At 39.0% G+C, this 26,091-nt stretch overlaps 1 protein-coding gene across 1 annotated transcript; it reads left to right on the top strand.

Annotated features, from left to right (window-relative positions):
* The first annotated feature begins 1,337 nt into the window (after positions 1-1,337).
* LOC137295736 (transketolase-like protein 2) lies at positions 1,338-24,991 on the top strand. Its single transcript, XM_067827258.1, has 12 exons — positions 1,338-1,548; positions 9,161-9,278; positions 9,891-10,004; positions 10,933-11,030; positions 14,469-14,660; positions 15,485-15,612; positions 15,898-16,094; positions 16,975-17,088; positions 18,181-18,388; positions 19,651-19,865; positions 22,217-22,433; positions 24,102-24,991. The coding sequence occupies exons 1-12, from the start codon at positions 1,442-1,444 to the stop codon at positions 24,272-24,274; spliced, it is 1,881 nt and encodes a 626-aa protein (XP_067683359.1). The 5' UTR covers positions 1,338-1,441; the 3' UTR covers positions 24,275-24,991.
* The last annotated feature ends 1,100 nt before the right edge of the window (positions 24,992-26,091 follow it).

Below are 26,091 nucleotides of genomic sequence, written 5' to 3'. Positions count from 1 at the left end.
AGATTATCCCTGGTTTAATAGAAATTCAGTCAGTTTATTGTATCAGTCGGAATGTTACAATGAATAAATGAATTATAGTAAGAATTAAGATCAAGAATTATGTGAATGAATGAACGAAATAAAGAAAAAGAATAAAAAATGAAGTACATATGTAAATGAATGAAAGAATAAATGAAACACCGCGGCCTTCCCTCCCAAACATGTTAAAGAACGCAAAAGCATCGCGAGAAGACTTTGAATTTTTTTTGTTTACATAAATAATTTATTCAGATATCTTATTGCATGTGGGGAATTGAATGGACATTAACAAAATGGTAACTGACACTGTAACACTGCCGTCAAAAATAAAGTGTAAAACTATCACAAAGCGTTCTAAAATACCTTTCTAGTTTTGTCAAATAATCAGATCAAGCATCAATGGCGAATCAGATAAGATCGGCAATGTGTCATGTTTTTCATACACCTCAAATACACCCTAACATTTTGTTTTAGATTATGGAACTATCACTATTACTTGCGAAACACATTTCACCTGATAGTATATTCCCCTCATATGAATTAAAGGTGTATGTGAAAGATGTTTTTGAGGAAGTAACTAGGAATACTCAAACAACGGCGTGTAGCATTTCAATAGCGAAATGTCATATTTTTCACCCACCTCAATTACACCCTAACAATTTTTTGTAAGTCATAAAACTGTCACTATTACTTGCAAAAACCTTTCAACTAAAGGTATGTTCTCCTTCTAAAAATTAAACGAATGTGTGAAAGAAGTTTTTATCGGCATAATTTAGTCTATCTTCGCGGTGAATCGAGAATAGAAGCCGGTGAGCTTTACTACAAATCTACTGTCCTAATACGGACACTGACACCATATATTTGACTTAAACTGAAGTGACAAAATAGTTAACCTATCTTCTACATGTTGGATTTCAGTTATAACACTCAGCGAACGTAATCATCCGTTGAAAATAAACCGGGCTCAATCTTAAATACTGCACTGTCACCATATTGGCTACACTGGTTACGTAACGACCCGAGACATACGTTCAACGGCTTTTCGATGAGTTTCTTCTCCCCCTCTATACAGGCTCCCTGGTTGTAACAAGTTCAATGCCAGTATTACAAGAATTGTTAAATCTGAAGTGTGTGCTTAATTTTTACTCTGTGTGTTTTATGAATTTTCACTGGGCCAGACAGACATCTGAAGTTACAAGATCCGATGTCCTGTAACTCTGAAACATTCTTACACCGGAATATTCGTGAATCGTGGGCGACGAGTAAAAGGGTGTTATCTTTCCCTGGTGCACCTTCCAGATGGCGCTGGCACTCAACATATAGGGTCGTAGGTTCATTGTCAAGGCCATTCAGCGCACACCGGCCTGCGAAGTTCGCTTGCAGAATTTGGAAAGGGAAGAAGTATCTTGTGACAACTGTCAAAATGAGTGAATACCACAGACCAGATGCGAAGAAAATACAAACTTTAAAGGACATCGCCAATAAGCTCAGAATAAACAGCATCCTTTCAACAAATGCCAGCAACTCGGGGTAAGTTCTCAGTTGACCATGAACATGCATTTTATGCAAGCAGCGTGGGTTTTGGGACCTGTCAGTGAATGTGTCAACTCATATCTATTGAAGTTGTGAAAACCGGAAAACAATTCACTTCATGTATGTGTCACTTCACACGCAGCTCATTGATATTCCTGGAGAGAAATTGTATTAGGATATATTCATATTTCTGCATTATGGTCCGTTTATATCCTTGAACAAGAACTGTTCTGAAATCCTGCAACTTTAAATTTCTGTGCAATATGTCCATTATAGTGTGGTGTATATTCAGAGGGGTAAACGTTTTAAACTGTTCAAGTATGGGTTAACCTTTGTTTTTTTTATCAAAATTTGTTCATTATAGCCTGTAAATATGTTGATCTGGGGTATTCAGCACCCGTTTGGAGGATCGAAGGATGAGAAAGTATACTACATAACAAATAAACATTGTGTGTCTTTTTCAACAATTAAAGTCAGTGGTCTCTTATCAAGCTGACATATTGTTTTGTTGATTGTTTTATTGTGGGGTAGCATAGCGGTTAAAGTGTTCAGTCATCACACTGGAGACCCAGATTCGATTCTCCAAAAGGGTACAATATGTCAAGCCCATTTTTCAGTAGTGTTATTGCTGGAATATTGCTAAAAGAAGTGTAAAACTAGAGCTACTCACTGTCAGTGGTTAATGAGACTGTATGACGTATAGATGGTTTTCTCTCAGCATGGTGTTTCAGCATTTTAATTGTATTTGCTGTTCTGCTGGACATATTCAAGTGTCATGTGTTTTTATTAAGCTGGAAAATAGTGATCAGCTGTGCTCACACACTTTCCACAAATCTACCGCTGATTGGGTTTAAAAATTATCCTATAATATGACTCCAGAGAATTGAGGTGCAAGAATCAGATGAAACTCTTATTTTAGGAGAAATTAGCTAAGCACTTCTAAACAACTGATGGCCTGGTAAAGATGGTAATAGTCTGTATATGGGTAGGTATAAGTCTGTGCACAGGGGGTCATATTACTAAAAATATGTACTAAAAATATGTGCACAGGGAGGTCACGTCCACACACAGTGGTATGTGCACAGGGGGTCATATTACTCATGTTGCCATTATATATACAGTATGTAACTTATTTTAGTTAACAGGGGTCATGTATGTCTGTGCGCAGGGGGTCATATTACTCTTAGTATGTAACTTATTTTGTAAGAGCACAGGGGCTCATATGTCTATGCATAGATGGTCTTCGCACAGGGGTCATGTATGTCTTTACTCAGGGACTTGGGTCAGAGGGTCTCAGTTTGTCACACAAGGTCTTTTCAGTTCACTGATGACATGCTTGAGACGATCTTTTGGTATCACAGTCATTGTCACGAACCATTAACTTTAAGTTCGGTAGATGGGTACCCCGCCCACTAGACCATGTCAATGTTTTGATGTAACATGTTTTTGTATGCAAAAGCTGAAACAGGTTGTTGCAATGGTCCTTTTTTGGCCTACTTGTACAGATAGGCAGTTTGGGTATATGGAGTTCGGGCATTACTTAAATAACAGGGTTTACTGTTCCATCTGTGGATATTTAGACAATGAAGAAGAAATGAATGAGCCATCGTACACTGAACTAGTGTTGGTAAACAGGTTCCTGTTAAGTGACTTTGTGGCCTATGTAAAATTATCCCCCATCATTTGTCCATGGTATGGTGTTCTGATATACTTATGCAGATGCCCAGATAAGCTGTGTATCCTGGTAAAATATGCATAGAAAATTTCTAATTACACGCTTAAAAATAATTCTTACATACCAGTTATGTATTAAAAATGATAGCTACACAAAAACATCAAAACATGCATACGAAATAAATTTATAAAAATTACTTGCATTATAAAAATGACATTGATTGCAATAAGTTGCACAATTAGTATAGGTCTAGTGTTGTACTGTCAGTATAGGATTAGTGATTTGTTATGAAATCATTTCTATAATGTTTTTTGTTTTGATAAGGTATGACATATTGATAGTACATACTGAAAATCACTGAAATGCCAATAAATTTGAAAGTAGTGGATAATAGAAATTGAAATACCCACTCAACATTCATTACACCCTCTCAAAAAAAATTAAAAAATACAGTACCCACATGAGCTATATCACATGTCAGCTTTCAAAAGCTATAGTGAAAAGATTGGAAGTCCAGCTTGCTCTCAAATACCTGTTAGCCATTAGTTGTGGCTTCATGGTGTGAGATCAGAAGTTTGTTTGCCATACTTTTCATTGGTGATTGTTTTTTCAAGTGGGCCACAAATTTTCACACAAACCGAACAAATTGGGTATTAGTTGATAGTATTGTTGATATGATCAAAGCTGAATGAAGAACAGTCTTTTCATTTGATCAGTTAGACAGGAATCATTGATCTATCATATTGCTGATTCATCATGATTCGTGTTTTCCAATGTTAATGTCCGATTTTAATCCACAAGATTCAGATAGTGTAGGGACATAATACCTTGGAGCCATTGACCCACAACCAATTTGTAGGACTTCTCTGTTTTTAACCTGTTCCAGTGTCATCTATTTTGAACTGTCTGCATTAGAATTGGTCTTCAGTAACCCATGCTTATAGTAATAGGCAAGTAATAGGATTGGGTTGTCAGACTCACTGACTTGGTTGACACGTCATCCTATCCCAGTTGTGTAGATCATTGCTCATGCTGTTGATCACTGGATAGTCTGGTCCACTTTTGATTATTTAGAAACTGCTGCCATATAGCTGCAGTATTGCTGAGTGTGGTGTTAGACAACGAACAAAACTGAATGTTTTCAATTGGATTGAACTATATTACTGATAATATGTATCCATGTTGGATGTTTTATCAAAGCCACATATATTAGATGAAATGTACCCAAGTCTGACAGGATAATAAAAAAACATTTCTGTATGTTTAATTTGACAGTTATGTGGTCAGTGGTCATTGCCATGATACATTAGTACTGTCCACATGGTCAAAACATACCAAATAATATGTTTGGCATTGTTTCACAAAATGTAGTGAATAATGCATTAACTACTAACTTGTTATTGAATTAAATTCATTACCCAGTGTTTTGTACTCTCTGCCCTGTATTTGTGATATGTATCATATTTGACTCATAGTGTACTCATTACACACCTGATTTCATTTATACTGATATATTATATCAATTTCAGAGGCAAAACGTTTCTTAAAGATATTGTTTTTCATCACCATATCAATTATGAAATACAAAATATTATAAAATATATCTATTCATATTTGCAGGTTTTCCATAGGTTCTGACTGTCCCATTTCCGTGGCTAATCCTTTCAGATGCAAATACTTGCCTTAATCAATTTGTATATACTTCTATCGAAATTACGTATTTTCAAAAGTAAGTGCTGCATTTACAATCCTGTATGAATTACTGAATTACCCCACAATCTGCTTACGTTGCAGTGATTCTGCACAGCCTTGGTTTCTGTAGTATTACGAAATCCTGCCTGTCGGTGGATTGATGTTTAAACAAATGCCTGCATTGTCATGTTTATATTTCTTCAGTGAGCATAACAAATTGCAAGTCATTCCATTGCATTTAACTGACTCACTAGATGACAGGCCATTTTTTGTCTGTTTCCATAAACTTAGAGTTAATTGATGCATGCATAAAATACTGATTCTTGATTTGTCAATAACAGACTAGTTAGGGATATGATTGTCTCTTGATTAATAACAGACTGGGTTGGCATGTTACTATTTCTTGGAATGTCAGTAATAGACTAGATTGGGATTTTACTGCTTCTTGAATTTGTCAATAATAGACAAAGTCATTCTTGTAGTAAGTTGTACTGTTTCCGGATTTGTTTGCATAAATCTCTCGTCTGAATGGCTTTCCTGTTCAATGCAATTAGTCATGTGCCTCTATCAAAAGTGCTAGTCAAGTTGGAGGGTGGAGTAGCTTAATGGATAAAGTGTTCACCCGACACACCGAAAACGTGGGTTTGATTCCCCACATGGATACAATGTATGAAGCCCTTTTTGGGTGCCCCCTTTGATATTGCTGGAACATTGCTAAAGTGGCATCAAACTTCACTCACTCACACAGTTAGTCATTGTGCATGGTGATAATGTTTGCCAAAGCTGACATTTTGTCAAAGCAAAGTAACCCACTGAAGTACTCTCCCACTCACTCCCTCATTCAATCAAACACTGTTAATCCTGGTCATCTCAGTGTTTCATGTGGGGGCATTGTCCAAAGCCCATTTCTGGTGCCCCTTGCCATGATATTGCTGGAATCTTGAACAAACTAAAAGCTGCGTTAAGCTAAATGACTGTCTTTCTGTTTGTGCTTTATGGTCAATTTCTGTTTCTGTAACCTAGCATCAGTCAACCCATTTACATGCAGTCTCTCCACTCTACCATGTCTAGAATATCAATGAGATGCACAATAATAGTTCGGTTAACTGTTGACATTGACTGGGGCAATAAAACTTGTCACATTCGCTGATGATAATTCATTCTTCAGCTGGGACCTGCAGCAGCTGGTTAATTGATTCAGTTGTTGGTTAATTATTTCAATTGTTTTTGTCTTTATTTCTCTTTGGTATTCTTCTTTCACAAATATTGCCATATTTTACTCTCATATTTTATACGATGCTCTTTATGAAAGCTGTATACAGTATTGTTAATCATACTCTTTATCAAAGTATGTATGAAGTCTATCTAAAGCACGAAGATACCCACAGCCAAGATTGTGAATTTGCATGATGGACCTAAATGAATAGACACAGAAATCTGAGTTATTTCTCTTCTGATAACTTTCCATCTCCTATTATTTCTTCAGATAACAAACGCAACATTCGGACAGTCTGTGAGATGTCTTGTATTCTATTATCACCAATCAGTGCGTAAGATATACCTAGTACTATTTGACATTGGTCACCATGGGGATCATCCTCTAACTGATCCGTGAAGTGATCTTCAGTTTACAAGTGATCTTCAGTAACCCTTGCTTGTCTTAAGAGGTGAATACCATGATTGGGTGGTCAGACTTGCGGCCTTATTTGACATGTTATCATATCCCATTTGTGTAGACAGGTGCTCATGATGTTCATGACTGGTTCGTCTGGCCCAGTATTATTATTATTTAAATATCACTGTCATGTAGCTGGAGTATCACTGAGTGTCGCATTAAACCTCACTCACTCACTCACCCACCCACCAACCCGCTCACCCGCTCACTCGCTCACTCACTCACCAACCAGCCATCTCACTCACTCACTCACTCACTCACCAACCCACCCACTCACTCACACACTCACTCACTCACCGAACCAGGTTTTATGGTTATCATTTAGTGAGCTCCTGTGGTTTGCAGTTTACATTCTTTTGTATTTTGGTGCTTGTTAGTATGTAATCTTGATATTCTTGGTGTTGTTTTGGCATGTCACTTTGCTGAACTCTCAGTATGTCATTAAGCTGAACTATTGGTATGTCATAGAACTGTTTGCATGTCACAGAGCTGAACTGTTGGCATGTCACAGAGCTGAACTGTTGGTATGTCACAGACATGAACTGTTGGTATGTCACTATGGTAAACTGTTGGTATGTCACAGAGCTGAACTGTTGGTATGTCACTATGGTAAACTGTTGATATGTCACAGAGCTGAACTGTTGGTATGTCACTATGGTAAACTGTTGGTATGTCACAGAGCTGAACTGTTGGTATGTCACTATGGTGAACTGTTGGTATGTCACAAGGTGAACTGTTGATATGTCGCAGGGTGTTCTGTTCGTATGTCACTTAGGTGAACTGTTCGTATGTCACAGAGTTGATCTGTTGGGAAATATTTGGTTTGTACCCTTTCCCCTACCCCAAGATAGTATTCAATAGAAGTCCTTTAATATGTAGGTCACCTTCACAGCCTGGTGACTGTTTACATGTGATGTGTTGAAAATTACATCCTGGATGGAGCAGCAGTTCACTGTGGAGGCGATATTGTGTTCACCAGTTAAATTAGGTGAAAAAAGTTGTTTGTCAGGAGGAATGAGCATTATAAACTTTTTAAAACTGATTAATAATGGGTGAAAACAATTACTGAGGGGTATGAAATACTATTTGGGGATACACACACTGCATATTTTTTTACGAAATGTTTATTTCAGTGATACACCTGTTAACATAATGTTACTAATCTTAGATAATAGAAAGTAGCCAGAAGCAACAGCTAGATAGGTGAATACACCAAGCAGAATAAGCTTTTGGTGAAATTGCAAGCTTTTTTTTTTGTGAAGACACTATACATAAAGTAGGCTGAAAAGTATTTGACAGAAACCTTGAACATATTTCCAGTATGTGTAATTATTTCAGCTTCACATGGACAAAAATGTTTGGTTATTACTAACTTGATTTTAATAAAAAAAAATAAGAGTTTGTCTATTTGATCTAGTGGATAAATTAGAACTTAAACATTCTTCTTAGATTAGTGGTACGAATGGGACATTGTGACGTTGAGACTGACGTCCATGTGTTCGGGGGAGAAAAAACATACCAGCGCCTTGAGCATGTACCAGTTGCATGGATATGTGCATTGTATAAATATACTGTAATAATAATACATGGTCAGTCAGTTTCCATACTTTATATGCTGCTCATCATATTTACAAGGCCTTCATATTGGACACTGGTCAGTCAGTCTCTCTATGTGATATTGATCTATGGTTCTGTTAGACATGCTGTTGAGGATACTGCCCTACTGACCCAACTGTTATGGAGATAGGCCTATCTCTCAGCAAGGTCGCTATACCACACCGGCCTGCCTGTCACAGATCAGCCCAAATTCGGTTGACTATCTGTACATGCACTGGTCATCCTATTCTGTTATGACCATTACATCCCTCACTGATGTTACCCGAGCTACATGTTACTTAATTGAAATACTGTAGCCATTTTCCTGTCTCCCATAGTGAGTGAGTTTGGTTTTCCACTGCTTAGAACAATACATCAGTAGTATCACAGCTGGTGACACCAGAAATGGGCTTCACACATTGTATTCATTTGGGAAATCAAACCCTGGTCTTCAACGTGAGAAGAAAACACTCAAACCACTAGGCTACCCTATTCTTCTCCGCTCTTTGTTAGAACTGATCTGCACAATGCAGATCAATCAGTGTGACAGTCACTAAAGGATATGTATTCTTTGAATATTTTCCTATTTACCTTTCAGTAACATGTCAGAAAAACTCACAGTAGAGACTGATAAAGATATTACACTGAAAATACTTGTTGCTTAATTTTTTTGTGAGGAGTGTATAATCTTTGATAACATGGTGCAGGCTAATCATCCAGGGAGTTAAGACTGATAATACGATGTGCTGTTGATATGTATAAAGTCTTTAATAACATGGGGCATTAGCTTGTCTTTGTATGAAATTCCCTTGTGGAATATTTACTTGTCTTTGTATGACATTTACTTGTCTTTAGGCACTGCAGGTAGTGCTTGCTCTGTACTGTGAAAAGGAGGAGTTGAGGACTTGAAGACTTCCTAATTGAACGCTACATGTCATTGTGTGTAACTGTGTGTGACTTTGTTGTTTCAGTCACCCAACGTCATGCTGTTCCATGGCCGAGATCATGTCTGTGTTATTCTTCGACACTATGCGCTACAGCATTACAGAGCCGAGAAGTGCCTCAGCGGACAGGTTTGTCCTCTCCAAGGTAGGGAACACAGATCATAGAGTAAACATGTGTCAAGATCAGCTTTTGTCTCAATTTTACACATTTCTTAGCCTGGTGGTTAAAGCGTTTCTTCATCACGCCAAAGACCTGAGTTCAGTTCCCTATGGGTGCAGTGTATGAAACCCGTTTCTGATGTCCCATGATGGATGTTGCAAGAATATTGTGAAAGTGGCATAAAACTGAATTCACTCATTCACTCTTATGATTTTTGTTTCAACTGAATGATACCTACCTGGGCAGTTTTAACTTTCCTCTCCAGTGACAGCTGATGTGCCATTGCATAAACTCAAGTGCATTCTCTCAATATGTGCATGCCACATCAATGTCCCAGGTTAAATTCTGGACGTAGAACATAGCAAGTAAAGTCCATTTCACATGTCCCCAGATACCATGTTCGAATATCGCATAAGTGCTAAAGTGGCGAAATGCCAGGTTCACTTTCATGAAAGAAAGTTGTAGTTGTCCAGTAATACATCTTGCCATCTTCATAAGACTGGGCACACAGCTTTCTTTTCTTGTGGAAACATTTATTAATTAACTGCAATCTACAATATTGTATTCTTGCATGATGTGTGCATTCCTCTGTTTCAGGGCCATGCTGCTCCCATTCTGTATGCTGCCTGGGCTGAGGCAGGTTTGTTCCCTGAGTCCGATCTCATGAACCTTCGGAAACTCTCCTCAGATCTTGAGGGACATCCAACTCCGGTATGTCACCTCTGTGTTGTGTAATACCTTTACATGAAACTCCCTGTATCACCTGTGTTTTATGTACTGTAATACCTTCAAATGAAACTCCATGTGTTACCTGTGTTTTGTGTAATACCTTTACATGAAACTACCTGTGTTACTTGCATTTTGTGCAATACCTTTTCATGAAACTCACCTGTTTCATGTAATACCTTCACATGAAACTCCCTGTGTCATCTTTGTTTCATGTACTGCAATACTTTCACATGAAATTCCCTGTCACCTTTGTTTTGTGCAATACCTTTATATGGAACTCCCTGTGTCAACTGTGTTTTATGTAATACCTTCACTTGAAACTCTGTGTGTCAACTGTGTTTTATGTACTGTAATACCTTCACACAAAACACAGGTGACACATCGAGTTTTGTGTGAAGGTATTAATACCTTTATATGAAACTACCTGAGTTCCTTCCATTTTGTGCAAAACCTTTAACTGAAACTCCCTGTGTCACCTGTGGTTTATGAAAATAACTTTATGTGAAACATGAGAGACTAAACTAGTGGTTATAGCAATTCTTCTTGACTGTCTAGGTTTGATTCCCCATGTGATTGCCAAAGGTGAAGCCTCTGCTCCATGAGTGATTGAGTGAGTTTAGTTATAGGCCGCACTCAGCAATATTCCAGCCATATGGCGGCGGTCTGTAAATAATTGAGTCTGGACCAGATAATCCAGTGATCAACAACATGAGCATCAATTTGCGCAATTGGGAACCAATGGCATGTGCCAACCAAGTCGGCGAGCCTGACCACTCGATCCCGTTGGTCGCCTCTTATGACAAACATAGTCGCCTGTGCTCCATGGTGTTTCTGGAAAACTGGTATTAGTGTTGTTGATGTTTCTGAAACAACATGCACTCCCTCTTATGGCATCTATTTTGTCTTGCAGAGACTGAACTTCATTGATGTTGCAACAGGGTCACTGGGTCAAGGACTGAGCGTCGCTGCAGGCATGGCGTACACGGCCAAATATTTTGATAAAGCAGAGTAAGTAATTCAGCTTTGTGTTAACGTCACAACTAACACTTGTAAGGGCATAGCGTGAATGTACATTTGCCTTGTCCAGGTTTGGCCCTAACATTGTTGGCGTGGTGCTAAATTTGTTGATGGTGGCGTAAAGCAACACTTGCATATATTTACATGTTTTCGGCTCAGTTTCCAGCATGCTTTGATGAAATGAAGTTCTGCTTGAAGGTCTGTGTGCTCTGTTGATTGTCCTCAGAGACAACCATGTCATGTGCCATGTTGATGATAAGTTCGTTTGGTTCAATCCACGTGTGTTTCAAACACATTAATCTTCTTGTTACTCCGGTTGGTGATCACCACTGTATATGTGTAAATGTCTTAAGCAACAATCAGCACCATCTTGCCTTGCCTCACCTCAACCACATTATCTCGCTTTGCCTCACCACAACTTCTCCTAACCTGTAACCATGCATCGCCTCATCTGACATTACCTCATCTCACTATCTCCTAACCTGTAACCATACATTGCCTCATCTGACATTGTTACCTCACCATCTCCTAACCTGTAATCATACCTCGCCTCATCTGACATTACTTCACCTCAATTTTTCTAACCTCAACATCATCTCACTCACCTCACCATCTCCTAACCATACCTCACCCTCACTCAGCTCACCAAACTTATCCTCACCTATTCTCATCCAACCTCACCTCACCTCACCCATAGCAAATATACTATTAACTATGCTGCATGCCTTAAGCATGTTTATCTAACAAGGTCTGTAATGTTGCAAACAGCTGACTTCTTTTTTTTTTTGATGTTTTTCAGCAAGTAGTAAGTATCAATACTGTGGCTACTATTTTGGTCAGTTTTCATGTTATCATTTGTTGGGGATTATTTGTTTCGTTTTTGATACTCTCATTGTCAAATGAATCTTACTGTGGTCAGTTTCAGGTGAATACATTTATCAAGGACTGTGTCATGACAAACAATACTGTTAAGATTAAACTTAGTAAAGATTGCTGTAAAAGGCGACAATGCTTGTCGTAAGAGGAGACTAACAGGACCGGGTGGTCAGGCTTGCTGACTTGGTTAACATGTCATTGGTTCCCAATGGCAAAGATCAATGCTCATGCTGTTGATTTCTGGATTACTGGTCCAGACTGGTCCAGATTATTTACAGACCGCCACCTTATAGCTTGAATATCGCTGAGTGCGTTGTAAAACTAAACTAACTCAATAACTCGCTCTCTCACTCACTCACTCACTCTCACTCACTCACTCACTCACTCACTCACTCACTCACTCACTCACTCACTCACTCACTCACTGTCGTCCAGGGTGGAGATTGTTGTGTTCTTCCATGGGCAAACTCGTGCTTCAGAGACATGAAGGATGTGATGGGCACTTGGCTTATTAAGTCATTACATTAAGATTACCCCAGTACCCCAGACAATTGTTGTTTTGGCCTTTCAGCTCCATTGTTATAAACAATATACAATGCATACAAAACACCTTTTTTTCAAATGAACATTTTTGGAAATAGGGCATAAAATAACATTCACTGAGAGTTGCTCGACAGAATTATCGATTTCAACTGTATCTGCTCTCCTTATGTTTACAAATGGCTTCTTTGGGGTTTTTTTTTGTTTGTGTATCAACTGGTCCACTTGATATGGATATGTATCTCTGTAGTGAACAAATATGATTCTTATTTTGTGAAGATGCATAATGTTTGATTACGTACATGCATTAAGGTGGACTGCATGTATGCATATGGCAGTCCCTCCTGGATTCCACGGCAAATGTTTACGAATTCCGCGGCAAATTTAAGCAAATTCTGCACCCCATTTTTCAATATTCTGTAAAACATTCTACAGTTAAAACATTTAGAAAAAACAACAAAAACATTGTCCATATGCACCCCATTTTTCAGTATCCTGCAAAACATTCTTACGGTTAAATTATTTAGAAAAAACAACAAAAACATTATACAGACCTTCATGGTTTAATTTTCAAGCACAGATATGAAGTTTAGTCGACAGTACACATCACATCTTGAGTAAGTTTGATGATAGAGCACCCACACCCTTTTCTGTGTTTGAGAATTAAACACTTGCTGAAAGTTACTTCTCTCCTCTCATTCTTAACTTTGATGCAGACAGACAATTTCCGGTTTCATGCAAATAACAATTTCAATATTTAAACGAAATGTGAAAGAATTTCAACTTTCTAAATGATCGATTTTGAGAAAGTAATTGCAGTGTCAAATTCATCTAATATTAATATTTGAAATATGTCTAGAACTTGCTTTACTAATAATGTATCTTTAATCATGATTACTTTGAAAATTAATGTTGTCACAATAAATATGTCCGTTCGTTTTATGTGTAACTAATTATACTCTTGACATTAACTCTATTTTTCGTTTCGGCTGACAGTCTGTTTTCACTCAGTTTTTAAAATAAACAAATTCCGCAGCAGAAAAGTGGCAAATTCTGCACGGATTCTGCACACAAATGCCTTTACTGTGGACCAGATGTTTTTCTTCATGGAAGGGTAAATTCCGCGATTTTTTCTGCAACTGCGGGATCGTGGAATCCAGGAGGGACTGATATGGTAGATCATGTATGAGCATCATGGTTATCTGAACGTACAGCATGGTGGGTTACGTAGATGCATCATGAGTGGGTTGAGTAAATACGTGTCTGTCTGTCTGTCTGTCTGTCTGTCTGTCTGTCTGTCTGTCTGTCCAATATTTAGTTATATACAGTTAGTATATGTGCGTGCATCATTGTGGATTATGGCTTTTAACAACAAGCATAGGTTCATCATGGTATGTTACATTTTAATACAAGACATTGGGTAGAAAATTCTTTGCATATCATGCTGTCGTTGAATGTAGCCCTCGCCCAATCAATCTAAAATCAATGCTAACTCGGTTCAAGTATCATTTTCAGTCCTACATGTTCAGTGGCAATAGATTGTAAATCTATGAACTCATGTGGAACTTTGAGCACAATTTGGTGTTGAGTTTAGCACAATAATAGAATCCATATTATTATTATCATTATTAAATGGATTATGCTGGTGGAGAACTTTATCGTGGATTGTGTAAATGCATTATCCCCATTACGTATAGAAACCTTCAGTTTTTGGTGATCTATGGCCCATTTCTATACTGTCTTCTCCGTATTTGAAATCCAGTTTTTGAGTTAGATGCTAGTTTTACTTCTATATGTTGTGATATCTCCTTGGTTTTACTGTCTTCATTGGCTGGTTTGTGTAATATACATGCACCGTGCTGCCGATATGACTTTAAACTCATTCACTCCTTCACTCATTACTTAGATGTTCAACCACCACCATATAGCTAGAATAATGCTGAGTGTGGCGTAAAACTAAACTCACTCACTCACTTAGATGTTCTACTATTAGAGGTACTTGTTCTGTTGCAGCTACCGGACATACTGTCTAATAGGTGACGGGGAGAGTGCAGAGGGCTCCATCTGGGAGGCCATTGCCTTCGCCAGCCACTACAAGCTTGACAACCTTGTCTGTATCTTCGACATCAACCGTCTTGGCCAGAGTCAGCCAACAAGTCTGGGACATGAAACAGATGTATACAAGAGGCGCCTGGAAGCTTTTGGGTTAGTAGATGGCACTTTGCTGGATTAATTGTTGCCAAGTTGGGATCAGTTTTATAATATTGTGATATCCAGAAAAGCATCTCCCAATGATCGAGTAGGTTTCAGGCCTCCATGCTTGTCTGTCTGTTGGGATGACAAATCTGAATAGATCCCAACTCTTCAAGTTGTCTCCATGTGGAGATTTTTTACCCAAGTCCACGATTTTGTGTCTGTTTTGAGATTGTTGACCCAAGTAGGTCCCAACTCTCCCAAATTGTCCGTGTGAAGACCTTTGACCCATGTAGGTCCCAAGTCCATGATGTGCCTCTGTGGAGATTGTAGACCCTTGTAGATCCCAACATCCCTATGTTGTCTCTTTGTGGAGATTGTTGACCCAAGTAGGACCCAAGCAGTATTCACGAATGGTGTTTCAAAGTAACAGGACATTGGGTCTGTAAGTTTCAGATGTCTGTCTGACCAACTGAAAATTCACAGGACCCACAGAATAAAATTAAAGACACATTCCAGATTTAATATTTCTCATTTTTGGCATTAAAATTATTAACATTATGTAATGACAAACATTATAAACATAAATATATAAACACTCTCACATGCCACAAATAACAAATAAATATTCAGTCAGACTTTGGGGCCAGCAGCTTGGGGACTTCTATCTGACCATTGGCAAATCTGCCAGATTTGTCAGAGGGTCAGACACTATTTGTGAACACTGCCCAAGTCCCCCATGTTAACATCACTGCTTCCTAAAACTGGGTTATAAATATTAGCTGACCCTGTGATCCTCCCAGAAGAATCTGATATCCTGTGTTTTGTCTTATTAGGTGGAACACAGCTGTTGTAGATGGCCATGATGTAGAGGCTCTATGCAAGGTGTTCTTCAATGCTAGTAAAGACAAAGGCAAACCCACCTGTATCATTGCAAAGACCTACAAGGGGAAGGGTTGTCCAGGTGAGTTTTATACCTGTATCATCAAAGGATCTGTTCAAATAGGTTGTGTACCTGTATGAACAAAGGGTCTGTACAGACGGGATGTATACCTTATCATCAAAGGATCTGTATAGGTAGGGTATATACCTGTATTATCAAAGGGTTGGTACAGATGAGGTGTGAAGTGGTGTCATTGCCAAGACCTTCATTGATTACATGCTCCTGTATCAGTGTGGGAGGGATTTGTATCCTGATTCTATGAATCTTGTATGAATCATGTCTGCAGGAAGTCCTGGTGTGTTGTAGGTATTGAGGACATGGAGAACTGGCATGGCAAAGCCCTTGGTGCAAAGGGTGAAGAGTGTATCACAGCAATCAAGGCCATCATGACAAACAACGGCCCTTTTGGCCTGAAGCCAGCAGTGCCCACCATGAAGGTCCCAGATGTTGACATCACCAACGTGAGGCTGGGAGAACCCCCAAGCTACAAGAAGGATGATCAGGTATAAACAGGAACAGTGTTGAACACGTTGTGTGACAAATGTGTAGTGCGTAATAAGGACTGCATTATGTAACGCATGTTGCCTTTGGGATTACACCTCGTCAGTAATGTGCAGATTCTAGTACTATTTTGAGGTCGAGTCCCATTCATAATTTGAAAAGCATCCATTCTTGTTGTAAGAAGCGACAAACGGTATCGGGTGGTCAGGCTTGCTGACTTGGTTGACTCATGTCATCGGTTCCCAATTGTGCAGATTGATGCTCATGTTGTTGGTCACTGGATTGTCTGGTCCAGTCTCGATTATTTACAGACCGCTGCCATATAGCTGGAATATTACTGAGTGTGACATCCGCCCATTTGTGCACATTTGTCTTTTCTGGAGCAGAACTTAAAAATCGTTCAATATTTCTTCACGAAACTTGGCACATAGGTAGGTCTGATGGTGAACTGGTGCCTTTTGGTAATTTTGGATTTCTGAATGAGATACTTTTCCATGACAACAAGTTTGACTGCAACTGAATTTGGTGGTAGTATTAATTTCTGGAGCAGAACTTTGAAACATTTTAGTACTCTCCTTCCACTTAGCAATATATGTTACAGTCAGATTGTGAAATCAGTCATTTGATGAAATGACTAATCATTTTGAGTCATTTGATGAAATGACTGAGAGGGGCAGCCATTTCAGCTCATATTGTGTCACATAAAATCTCTACTATGTTTGTGCAGAATATATTTGCCTATGTCATCATCATCTTTTGAATATATTTCTTGTTCAGTGACTTGTTGCCAGCCCAACAAGACTGCATGTTGTGATTCATCGAATCAGCCCAACAAGACTGCATGTTGTGATTCATCTAATCAGACTAACTGATATCTTTCAGATTGCTACCCGTGTGGCTTATGGTAATGCCTTGCTAAAGATAGGGAAGAACAACAACAGAGTTGTGGCCCTTGATGGTGACATGAAGAACTCGACGTACTCCAACAAGTTCCAGGTGAGCTCTGTCAACAATATCGTTGCTTTCAAGAACAGATTTCCCGTGACAAGCATTTTTTCAAGAAGTAGTTCTGGTTCAAATTGTGCGAGCGTCAAATATGAACTTAATAGACTGGACAGAGTCAGCACCTAGAGTGTGTACTAGTTGTGTGGATATGAGTGCTATATAAGTATCCGGTAAGACTAGTAAGTGTACAACATTCTAGGCTGTCATATCTGTTGACAGTTGTAATAATTGGCTAATTTGGTGATGGTAAGATTGGAAATTTGTCAACCTTGCAAGGAGTATCAGTTCCTTACTGTCAACTGACAACCATGAGACCATTCAAAAAGATATCAAATGCTTTTTGTCACTCTAATTACTATGGTGTCACAAAGTGCCATGATCTACTTATGGATCCTATAGAGAAGCAAGATTTTGGTTTTGGATTAACCAATCCCCACTGCACTATTGTGTTAATTTGCAGTTCCTATCCTATCAGCCACTGGTTTGTACTCAGTTGATTTGTACTTCTACATGCATGATATGATTTATACCAAGATAGCCATGTTAACTCCTTTCAAGATATTTACCAGGCCTAGCTTAACTGCAGCTTGGTGTCTCAGTTTGATAGATAGAAATATTTGACATGATAACTAGTACACACAGGCAGAGACAGGTACACACGGGCACAAATCATGCACACACACTTAAAGAACATTTGATATGTTACAGACTGCCTCTGTAGTAAAGTGGTTAGTGCATCTGCAGGGAAGGTCATGAGTTCAATCCCCATTCATGTCATACTGAGACGTTAAAATACGGTACTTGTCGGTCCCTACCTAACACTCAACTTTAATGGGTAAATAAGGACTGGTTGGCTTGGTGTCGGTATATTGTTTCTGTAGGATATTAATGCTTAGCAGTTACATGGTATGTTAGTAAGATGGCACTATGAAACCAACATAAGTCTAAGCTAGTACAAGCAGCCACACATACGCATGCATACATGTCATTATATGAACAAATTATTCTTAAGTATAGATCCAAAGCCCCATTTCACCTCACCTTCATTTACAACTGGCTGTAATAATATTTTGTTTTTCGCAGGCTGTTTTCCCCGACCGCTTCATTGAATGTTTCATAGCTGAGCAAAACATGATTGGCGTTGGGATTGGCTGTGCTACCCGTGATCGCACCATCGTGTTCATGAGTACCTTCTCTGCCTTCTTCACCCGGGCCTTTGACCAGATCAGAATTGGTGCCATCTCCCAGACCAATGCCAACTTTGTGGGGTCTCATGCTGGAGTGTCTATCGGTAAGGATGATGTCATCCTATGAGATGCTGACGAAAGCTTGAGTGTTGTCTGTCCATATCTTCAAAGCATAGATATCCCAGTTATGAGGCACTCCTATTAGCATTATAGATCATGTGGTCCCAGAGACAAGCTTGGAAACTATACTACACAACATTTACAAGGATAATCATGGGGAGGTAGGGCAGTCCAGTGGTTAAAGTATTGGCTTTTCATGCTGAAGACACGGTTTCGATACTCAACATGAGTACAATGTGTGAAGCTCATTTCTGGTGTCCCCCCATCATGATATTCATTCCCTCCTGGATTCCGCAGCAATTTTTTTTAGAATTCCGTGGCAAATTTAAGCAAGTTCGGCACCCCATTTTTCAGTATTCTGCAAAATATTCTGCGGTTAAGATATTTAGAAAAAAAACCAAAAACATTATACAGACCTTCATGGTTTAATTGTCAAACACAGATGTAAAGTTAAATCGGCAGTACACATCACATATTGAGTAAGCTTGATGACAATGCACCCACACCTTTTTCTGTGTTTGAGAATTAAACACTCACTGAAAGTATTTGTCTTCTCTCAGTTGTAACTTTGATGCGAACAATTTTATACCTGAAAGAAATCTGAAATAATTTAAGTTCTCAAAATGATCAATTTTGAGAATGTAATTGCAGCGTAAAATTCATCTACTATTATTTTAATGATGCCTTAAACTTGCTTTATTAATAAATATATTTATATCATGTTTATTTTGAAAATGTTGCCACATTAAATATGTGAGTCCTTTTTGTGGTTTTATGTGTCGCCAATCCTACTTTTGACATTAACTCTACTTTTCATTTCGGCTGACCGTCAGTTCAGTTTTCACTCAGTTTTTAAAATAGCCAAATTCCCCAGCAGAAAAGTGGCAAATTCTGTACAGATTCTGCAAGATGTGTTTTCCGCATACCAGATGCTTTTCAGCATGGCAAGGTAAATTCTGTGATTTTTCAGCAAACGCGGAATCCAGGAGGGACTGGAATATTGCAGTGTTGTGTTGTGAAACCAGACTCACTCACTCACGCTGTGTATTATGAAAAATAGCAATATGACTATGTAAAGGGGAATAGTAATTGACACTTGTTCGAGTCTTGATTCATACTAATTGTTTTTCAGTCAGTAAGCATCAGCCATGCTTGAAGGTTAACAGAAAAAGTCAGTTTTTAAGATGTTGTATTACTGGTCGATCAAGACCATCACATGACTTAATGACCCACTTGTATGCTACAGGTGAGGACGGCCCTTCACAGATGGCGCTAGAGGATTTGGCGATGTTCCGCTCCATTCCAGGGTCAACTGTGTTTTACCCTAGTGATGCTGTTTCCGCTGAGCGGGCTGTTGAACTAGCTGCCAATAAGAAGGGGATCTGCTTCATCCGTGTCTCACGCCCAAACACTTCCATCATCTATGAGGCAAATGAGGAGTTTCAAATTGGGAAAGCTAAGGTGAATATTGAGAAATATTTTTTATATTTTCTAGAGACTAAATAATGGGCACTGACAGGCTGCTTGTAGAATGGAATATTCAAATAGCAACAAATACAGCTGTTATGAAATGTAGGCATCACATTTTAGGAATTTTGGAAAGAAAACCCTGTTGAACATAAATGGAGAATATGTTAAGGGATGAAAACTTTGTTAATGTTAAGAAAAGCAACTATTATTCTACACATACTGAAATTTGGTTATCTTTTTCGTTTTGTAGACACACTCCATTATTTTTACATCTCCCTGTGGGCAGATATTTCTGGTGTGCCCTGCTCACTCACTCACTCTATGGGCAGTCATGGTCAGGTGGCCTGGCTATTTGCATGTTTTCTTCTCACATGAAAATGAAGCTTTTAGTTCCCACTGGTGTCAAAAACCTGACATTTCCCCATCATTATAGCAATAGAGAATTGATAAAGATGGTGTGAGAACAGGCTCACATGATGGGGCTCCTTTCACAAAGCAACCTTTACTAAGGTTAACTGTAACTCCCATTCTTTAACATTGCACTTTCTGACGTGGTTGGCACGTCATCATATCCCAGTTGCATAGACTTGTGCTCATGCTGTTGATCACTTAGCACTCTCTCACTCAAACCTGGTTTGTCATTACATTCCACTAAGTGCCTGATGTGTAGCACATGGGAGACAACTCTTTAGATAACCATGGTGCATTCAGTGATGGTGTCGTGCCTTCCTCATATATTGTTTCATATTATGAACTTAGGTCAAGATGTAATATCCGATTCAATGATACTGTTTTTCAAGGAAATTTTCCATATTCATTTCAACCGTGCAAACAACAGGAACAACAGGGCCTGTTATCTATGATACCAGTCAAGATTACAATTAACTGTGTGATAGTAGGACATAAAACTAATTGTGCTTTCTGTCATCACTCCATCTATACATTTTGAACTGAAAGTGTCACTAGTCACACTACACAATGTCATAGAAATTGGTTTCCTACTTAATTTGTTTCACACAAAATGGCCAAGGATTTTAGCCGTGCAAAATGGGAATAGGCATCTTCAAAACTCTTCAACTGAAGTTACATGAACGCTTTCCAAAGAGATTTAGCAAGCTTGTGCTGTACAATCAGTTATTTCCAATCACAGTTATATCTAACATATCCTCTTGTCGGGGATAGTGACATCTTGTGTGTTCAGCATGTTTGTCTGGTCTGATTAAGTGTTTTGGGAGGGAAAGTTGACACATACCTGGATTTTCGTAAGAAGAGGTTGTAGGTAAATATATTTACAATCAGTAAGGCCTGAAGGTAAGTATTGGTACATGGGAATGTAGAGCTGGTTAACGAGGTGCAGACTTGCAGCTTCTTTGAGTTTTTACTTCTTTGACTGTTTACTTGATCTGGTTTCAAGTTTTGTGTCAGTTATTAGAAGAAACCACTAAGCTGTTTTTGTTTCACATGAGCTATACATTCATTTGAGAAATAATTCAAGGGAGACAATTCAAGGAGAAAAACAAACTGTTGCAGTAGTATTGCAGCAGTAATGCAATAAATGGTTGCTATCATAATAGTTGCCTCAGTAGTCATCCCTAGCCATGACAAGGTGATTGTGTTTTATGTATCCATGGCATCAGAACCACCTTTAGTGGTAGAATTTTGAAAAGCACATAAATCATGTCTTTCCTTTAAATGTTCATCCAGCACAGTCTGGTGGGTCTGCCAACATACTGCTGGAATATTGTTAAATGCGGCTTACTCACTCACCCATTAAGAACAGTTCTTGAGGACAGTTGTTTGTCATGCTGAAGACCTGGGTTTCCCCCACTATTACATTGCTAGTATATTGCTACAAGTGTCATAAAAGTAAACTTGCTCATTCAAAGTTCAATATGAATATATTATCTCTGATATTTCTGCAGTGAAGAGTTTAGGAAATCTGCTGTGAAGAGTTTAGGAAATCTGCAGTGAAAAGTTTAGGAAATGTACAGTGAAGAGTTTTAGAAATCTGCAGTGAAGAGTTTAAGAAATGTTTGGAAATCAAAATAATGTTAGACTATGTTCATTCGACCAAATTGACACACACTTGTCCATTAGCATAACAAAGTAAATTACATGAGACCCTGAAACGTTCGTTGACATATTTTTTGTCGGGGCTGTCAAATCATTTAGAAGTAATAGACATACAGACAAGAATTTATGGAAGTCAACTTCTTTATTTTGAGGAGCATGATGTTTCTGAGTATATACTCTTACTCCTTCAGCAGAAAAACTAAGAAACAGTTATATAAGGTCATAGAAAACAACTCCAGTGATAAGATGTGGCAATGATACTACTTCAGATTTTGCGCCAAGGCAGCAATGATGCTGTGACTATTGTGGCATCGTGCGTGACGCTTGTGGAGGCCATCAAGGCAGCAGACACTCTGGCAGCCAGTGGTATCAGCGTCACTGTCATTGATCCCTTCACTATCAAACCCATTGACTCAGCCACCATCATCAGCTGTGCTAGGAAGACTGGTGGTCGAATCATCACTGTGGAGGATCACTACCCAGAAGGTACAGGTTCACTACAATACTACTGCCACATCGCTGCCATATCGCTGCCACATCGCTGCCACATCCACAACCTCACAATAACACTGTCTCTTCACCTCAACATCACTACATGTTACCACCATGTCACATCATCTCAACATCACACCGGGGCGGTGGGGTAGCCTAGTGGTTAAAGCGTTTGCTCGTCACGCCGAAGACCCGGGTTCGATTCCCTCCCATGGGCACAATGAGTGAAGCCCATTTTCTGGTGTTCCCCGCCGTGATATTGCTGGAATATTGCTAAAAGCGGCGTAAAACTAAACTCACTCACTCAACATCACACCACACCATCACCATATACATCACATCAACACCATGCCATCACCATATCGCTTCACCTCAACATCACACTACACCATCACCGTATCACTTCACCTCAACGTCACACTACACCATCACTGTATCACTTCACCTCAACATCACACTACACCATCACCATATCGCTTCACCTCAACGTCACACTACACCATCACTGTATCACTTCACCTCAACATCACACTACACCATCACCATATCGCTTCACCTCAACGTCACATTGCACCATCAACGTATCGCTTCACCTCAACATCACACTACACCATCACCGTATCACTTCACCTCAACATCACACTACACCATCACCTTATCGCTTCACCTCAACATCACACTACACCATCACCGTATCACTTCACCTCAACATCACACTACACCATCACCGTATCACTTCACCTCAACATCACACTACACCATCACCATATCGCTTCACCTCAACGTCACACTACACCATCACTGTATCACTTCACCTCAACATCACACTACACCATCACCATATCGCTTCACCTCAACATCACACTACACCATCACTGTATCGCTTCACCTCAACATCACACTACACCATCACCATATCGCTTCACCTCAACGTCACACTGCACCATCACTGTATCACTTCACCTCAACATCACACTACACCATCACTGTATCACTTCACCTCAACATCACACTGCACCATCACCATATCACTTCACCTCAACGTCACACTACACCATCACTGTATCGCTTCACCTCAACATCACACTACACCATCACCGTATCACAATACGTCAATATCACATCATAAATGTTCACATATTTACTTCAAAGTGCAGACCAGTTGATTGAGAAATACAGTGGTACCTGCCAATACCAGCGCCTCTCTAATCCAGCACACTGTCAAAACCATCATAAAATTTTGATCCCACAATTGTAGAATTCGCGCGGTTATGCTTTTTAAACACTGGTGGATTGCATTGGCTGTTTTCAAGCAAGTGACATTTTACCTTTCTCTAGTCCCATTCTCCAAGAAAAGGTGTTTCAGTATGCATCGATATAGAGATAAAGAGATTGATGAGTGTAAATGGCAGCCATATTGGAAAATGATCGCCACTGTCTAATCCAGCACCCTGTCTAAACCAGCATGTATTTTGGTCCTGTGGGGTGCCAGTTTCACTATGTTTCTTTAAAATTGGCCTCTGTAGTGATGTGGCTGTTTACAAAAACTATCAGCACAAATTAATGCTATTTGAAACCTCTCATGCAGTAATATAATTAACATTTGTCCATGTTTGATTTCCAAATCCAAGTGCTAAATTATGTTTTGGGCTGTGTCTTCAGGAGGAATAGGAGAAGCTGTACAATCTGCTGTCAGCTTGGAAAGGGACATAATCGTGAAGCGACTTGCAGTCCAGGAGGTCCCACGCAGCGGTAAACCTGCTGAACTGATTGACAAGTATGGAATCAGTGCCAACAATATCGTCAAGACTGTCAACCAGATCATGGCTCAGTGAACTAACCAACCTCCTGTACAACAGGAGTATATCCATTGTTTTCCTTAAAGGAAACCGGCCTCCGTTACACACTGCATTTAGGAAAGGCCTCTGTTACTGCATGAAGGAAATCATTGAGGTGGTGAAATGTTTTATTACTATTATTATGTTATGAACAGTTGGTATATTTTTTTCAAATGATTATGGATGATTCTGAATATTCCATTGTGCATATTGTTGATTGTATGTAATGTCATTACGTTGTGTGAACACACAAATGGTAAGCAGTTTGTTGTTTTATGAGATCCTTGTTGAAGAAGTGTTCATCCGAGCTCCACTACTTGTTGGACAACTGTGTTAATGTGAGTTTGCATGACACTACTGAACCTTGTTTTAGTTTAATACAGAGAACAGGATTCTGCTACTGCAAATTTTGAGGATGTTTGGGAATATCCTGGGAAAAGTTTATAGATTTTTTTATATATAGCATTTTACTGTTTATGGAATTTAATCAAGAGTAACATTGTATGTGGCTTTCTGAACTTTTTATTTGTTTATAGTGCTAGCTGCTAACATGTGATTTTTCTACAACATGCCAATGTGCTAACCCTATTGTATGTGTATTTAGTAGGTGAGAGGCTGAGTGTTTCACATGGAAACTGTAAACTTCAGCATAATGTCAGTCTCAGTATGATCTCTTGAAGTGTCATCTTGGAAATAAAAATGGATTATAATCTGTGGAAGTTGTTTCTCATTGACTCTTGACACCAGTTCAGAGCAGGGCTTTCTCCAGATGAGGGAGCTACCACAAGAATGGAAGTGTGACAACTGATCATTTTGATGAAGTCTCTTTTTCGGCATCTCTCGCATTTATGACCACTTATCAAAGGCAGTGTGTGTTCATAGGCAGCCTAAGTAAACTTAGAGTCAGTATCGTTTGTTACACTACTATACTGAGTCTAGCAATCCTAGTCTGACTTTAAGACTGACCAATCAGGACACAGCTTGCAAAAAATGTGAAGTTAACATTGGCACATACAGTATGAACTTTAAATGCGAAAACTCCAACAATTCCAAATGCTATTTTCTGCACGATCAAGTGATACACATGGTGGATGCCAAGTGTTATTGACAACAAGTAAATAGTCACTGAAAATAGACTTTTTGTCAATATTCCAGGACGTCATCTTATGGATATATATAAACTTATAATGAGTATGTCATCAGAAAACCCTAAGCGTACACAGTATTCCTCTGTATACTCTAAGTCAAATGACCGTTTCATTGCAGATTTTCATTTGTATGGAGCTCAGTGTCAGTCTCCGGGGAAGCAAAAATCCATTTTTTCAAGTCACACTGAACTGTGTAGCTGTTGTCAGATTGTTTATATCCATTCAGCCATCGTGCATTGGATTGGACAACCAACGGTCACTCAAATGTTACCTAAACCCACTAAGCTTCATTAGACTCGATATAAGCAGTAATACGAATAATACTGAGCCAAGGTTTCTTAGGACTCCATACCCATGATGACTGTGGCGTACTGTGAGGTTTGTCTTGCTTTGTCAATTTTGCATGCAGATCTCAATGAGTGCAGTTACAGTAAAGATCTTAAGCCCCATTTCGCTTAAATGATGAGGACCATTTTACGGATCAAAGAACCCATTTTGCTTACTTTCACCTGTGAGGACATTGGGATTAAGTGTGCAAACTATGATCCAAAATCATGGGATATAACTGGACTGTTTGTTAATTATTTATCATCGATCCGATCCATTACGGGGTGTCAAGGAGTCATTAAACTACAGTTTGCCAGTATCCATCATTTTCTCCGAAAG

This window comes from Haliotis asinina, chromosome 9 (assembly GCF_037392515.1).
Source record: "Haliotis asinina isolate JCU_RB_2024 chromosome 9, JCU_Hal_asi_v2, whole genome shotgun sequence".
Classification (NCBI taxonomy): Eukaryota; Metazoa; Mollusca; class Gastropoda; order Lepetellida; family Haliotidae; genus Haliotis; species Haliotis asinina.
The sequence above is the reverse complement of the archived record's forward strand: the minus strand, read 5'-3'. Positions and strand labels throughout refer to the sequence as shown.

Bases quoted from the DNA above. Each gene is read 5' to 3' on its own strand.
- LOC137295736 (XM_067827258.1), top strand. From the start codon at position 1,442: ATGAGTGAATACCACAGACCAGATGCGAAGAAAATACAAACTTTAAAG. The intron at 16,095-16,974 runs GTATAAACAGGA...GATATCTTTCAG, and splicing joins GCTACAAGAAGGATGATCAG to ATTGCTACCCGTGTGGCTTA. The intron at 17,089-18,180 runs GTGAGCTCTGTC...TGTTTTTCGCAG, and splicing joins CGTACTCCAACAAGTTCCAG to GCTGTTTTCCCCGACCGCTT.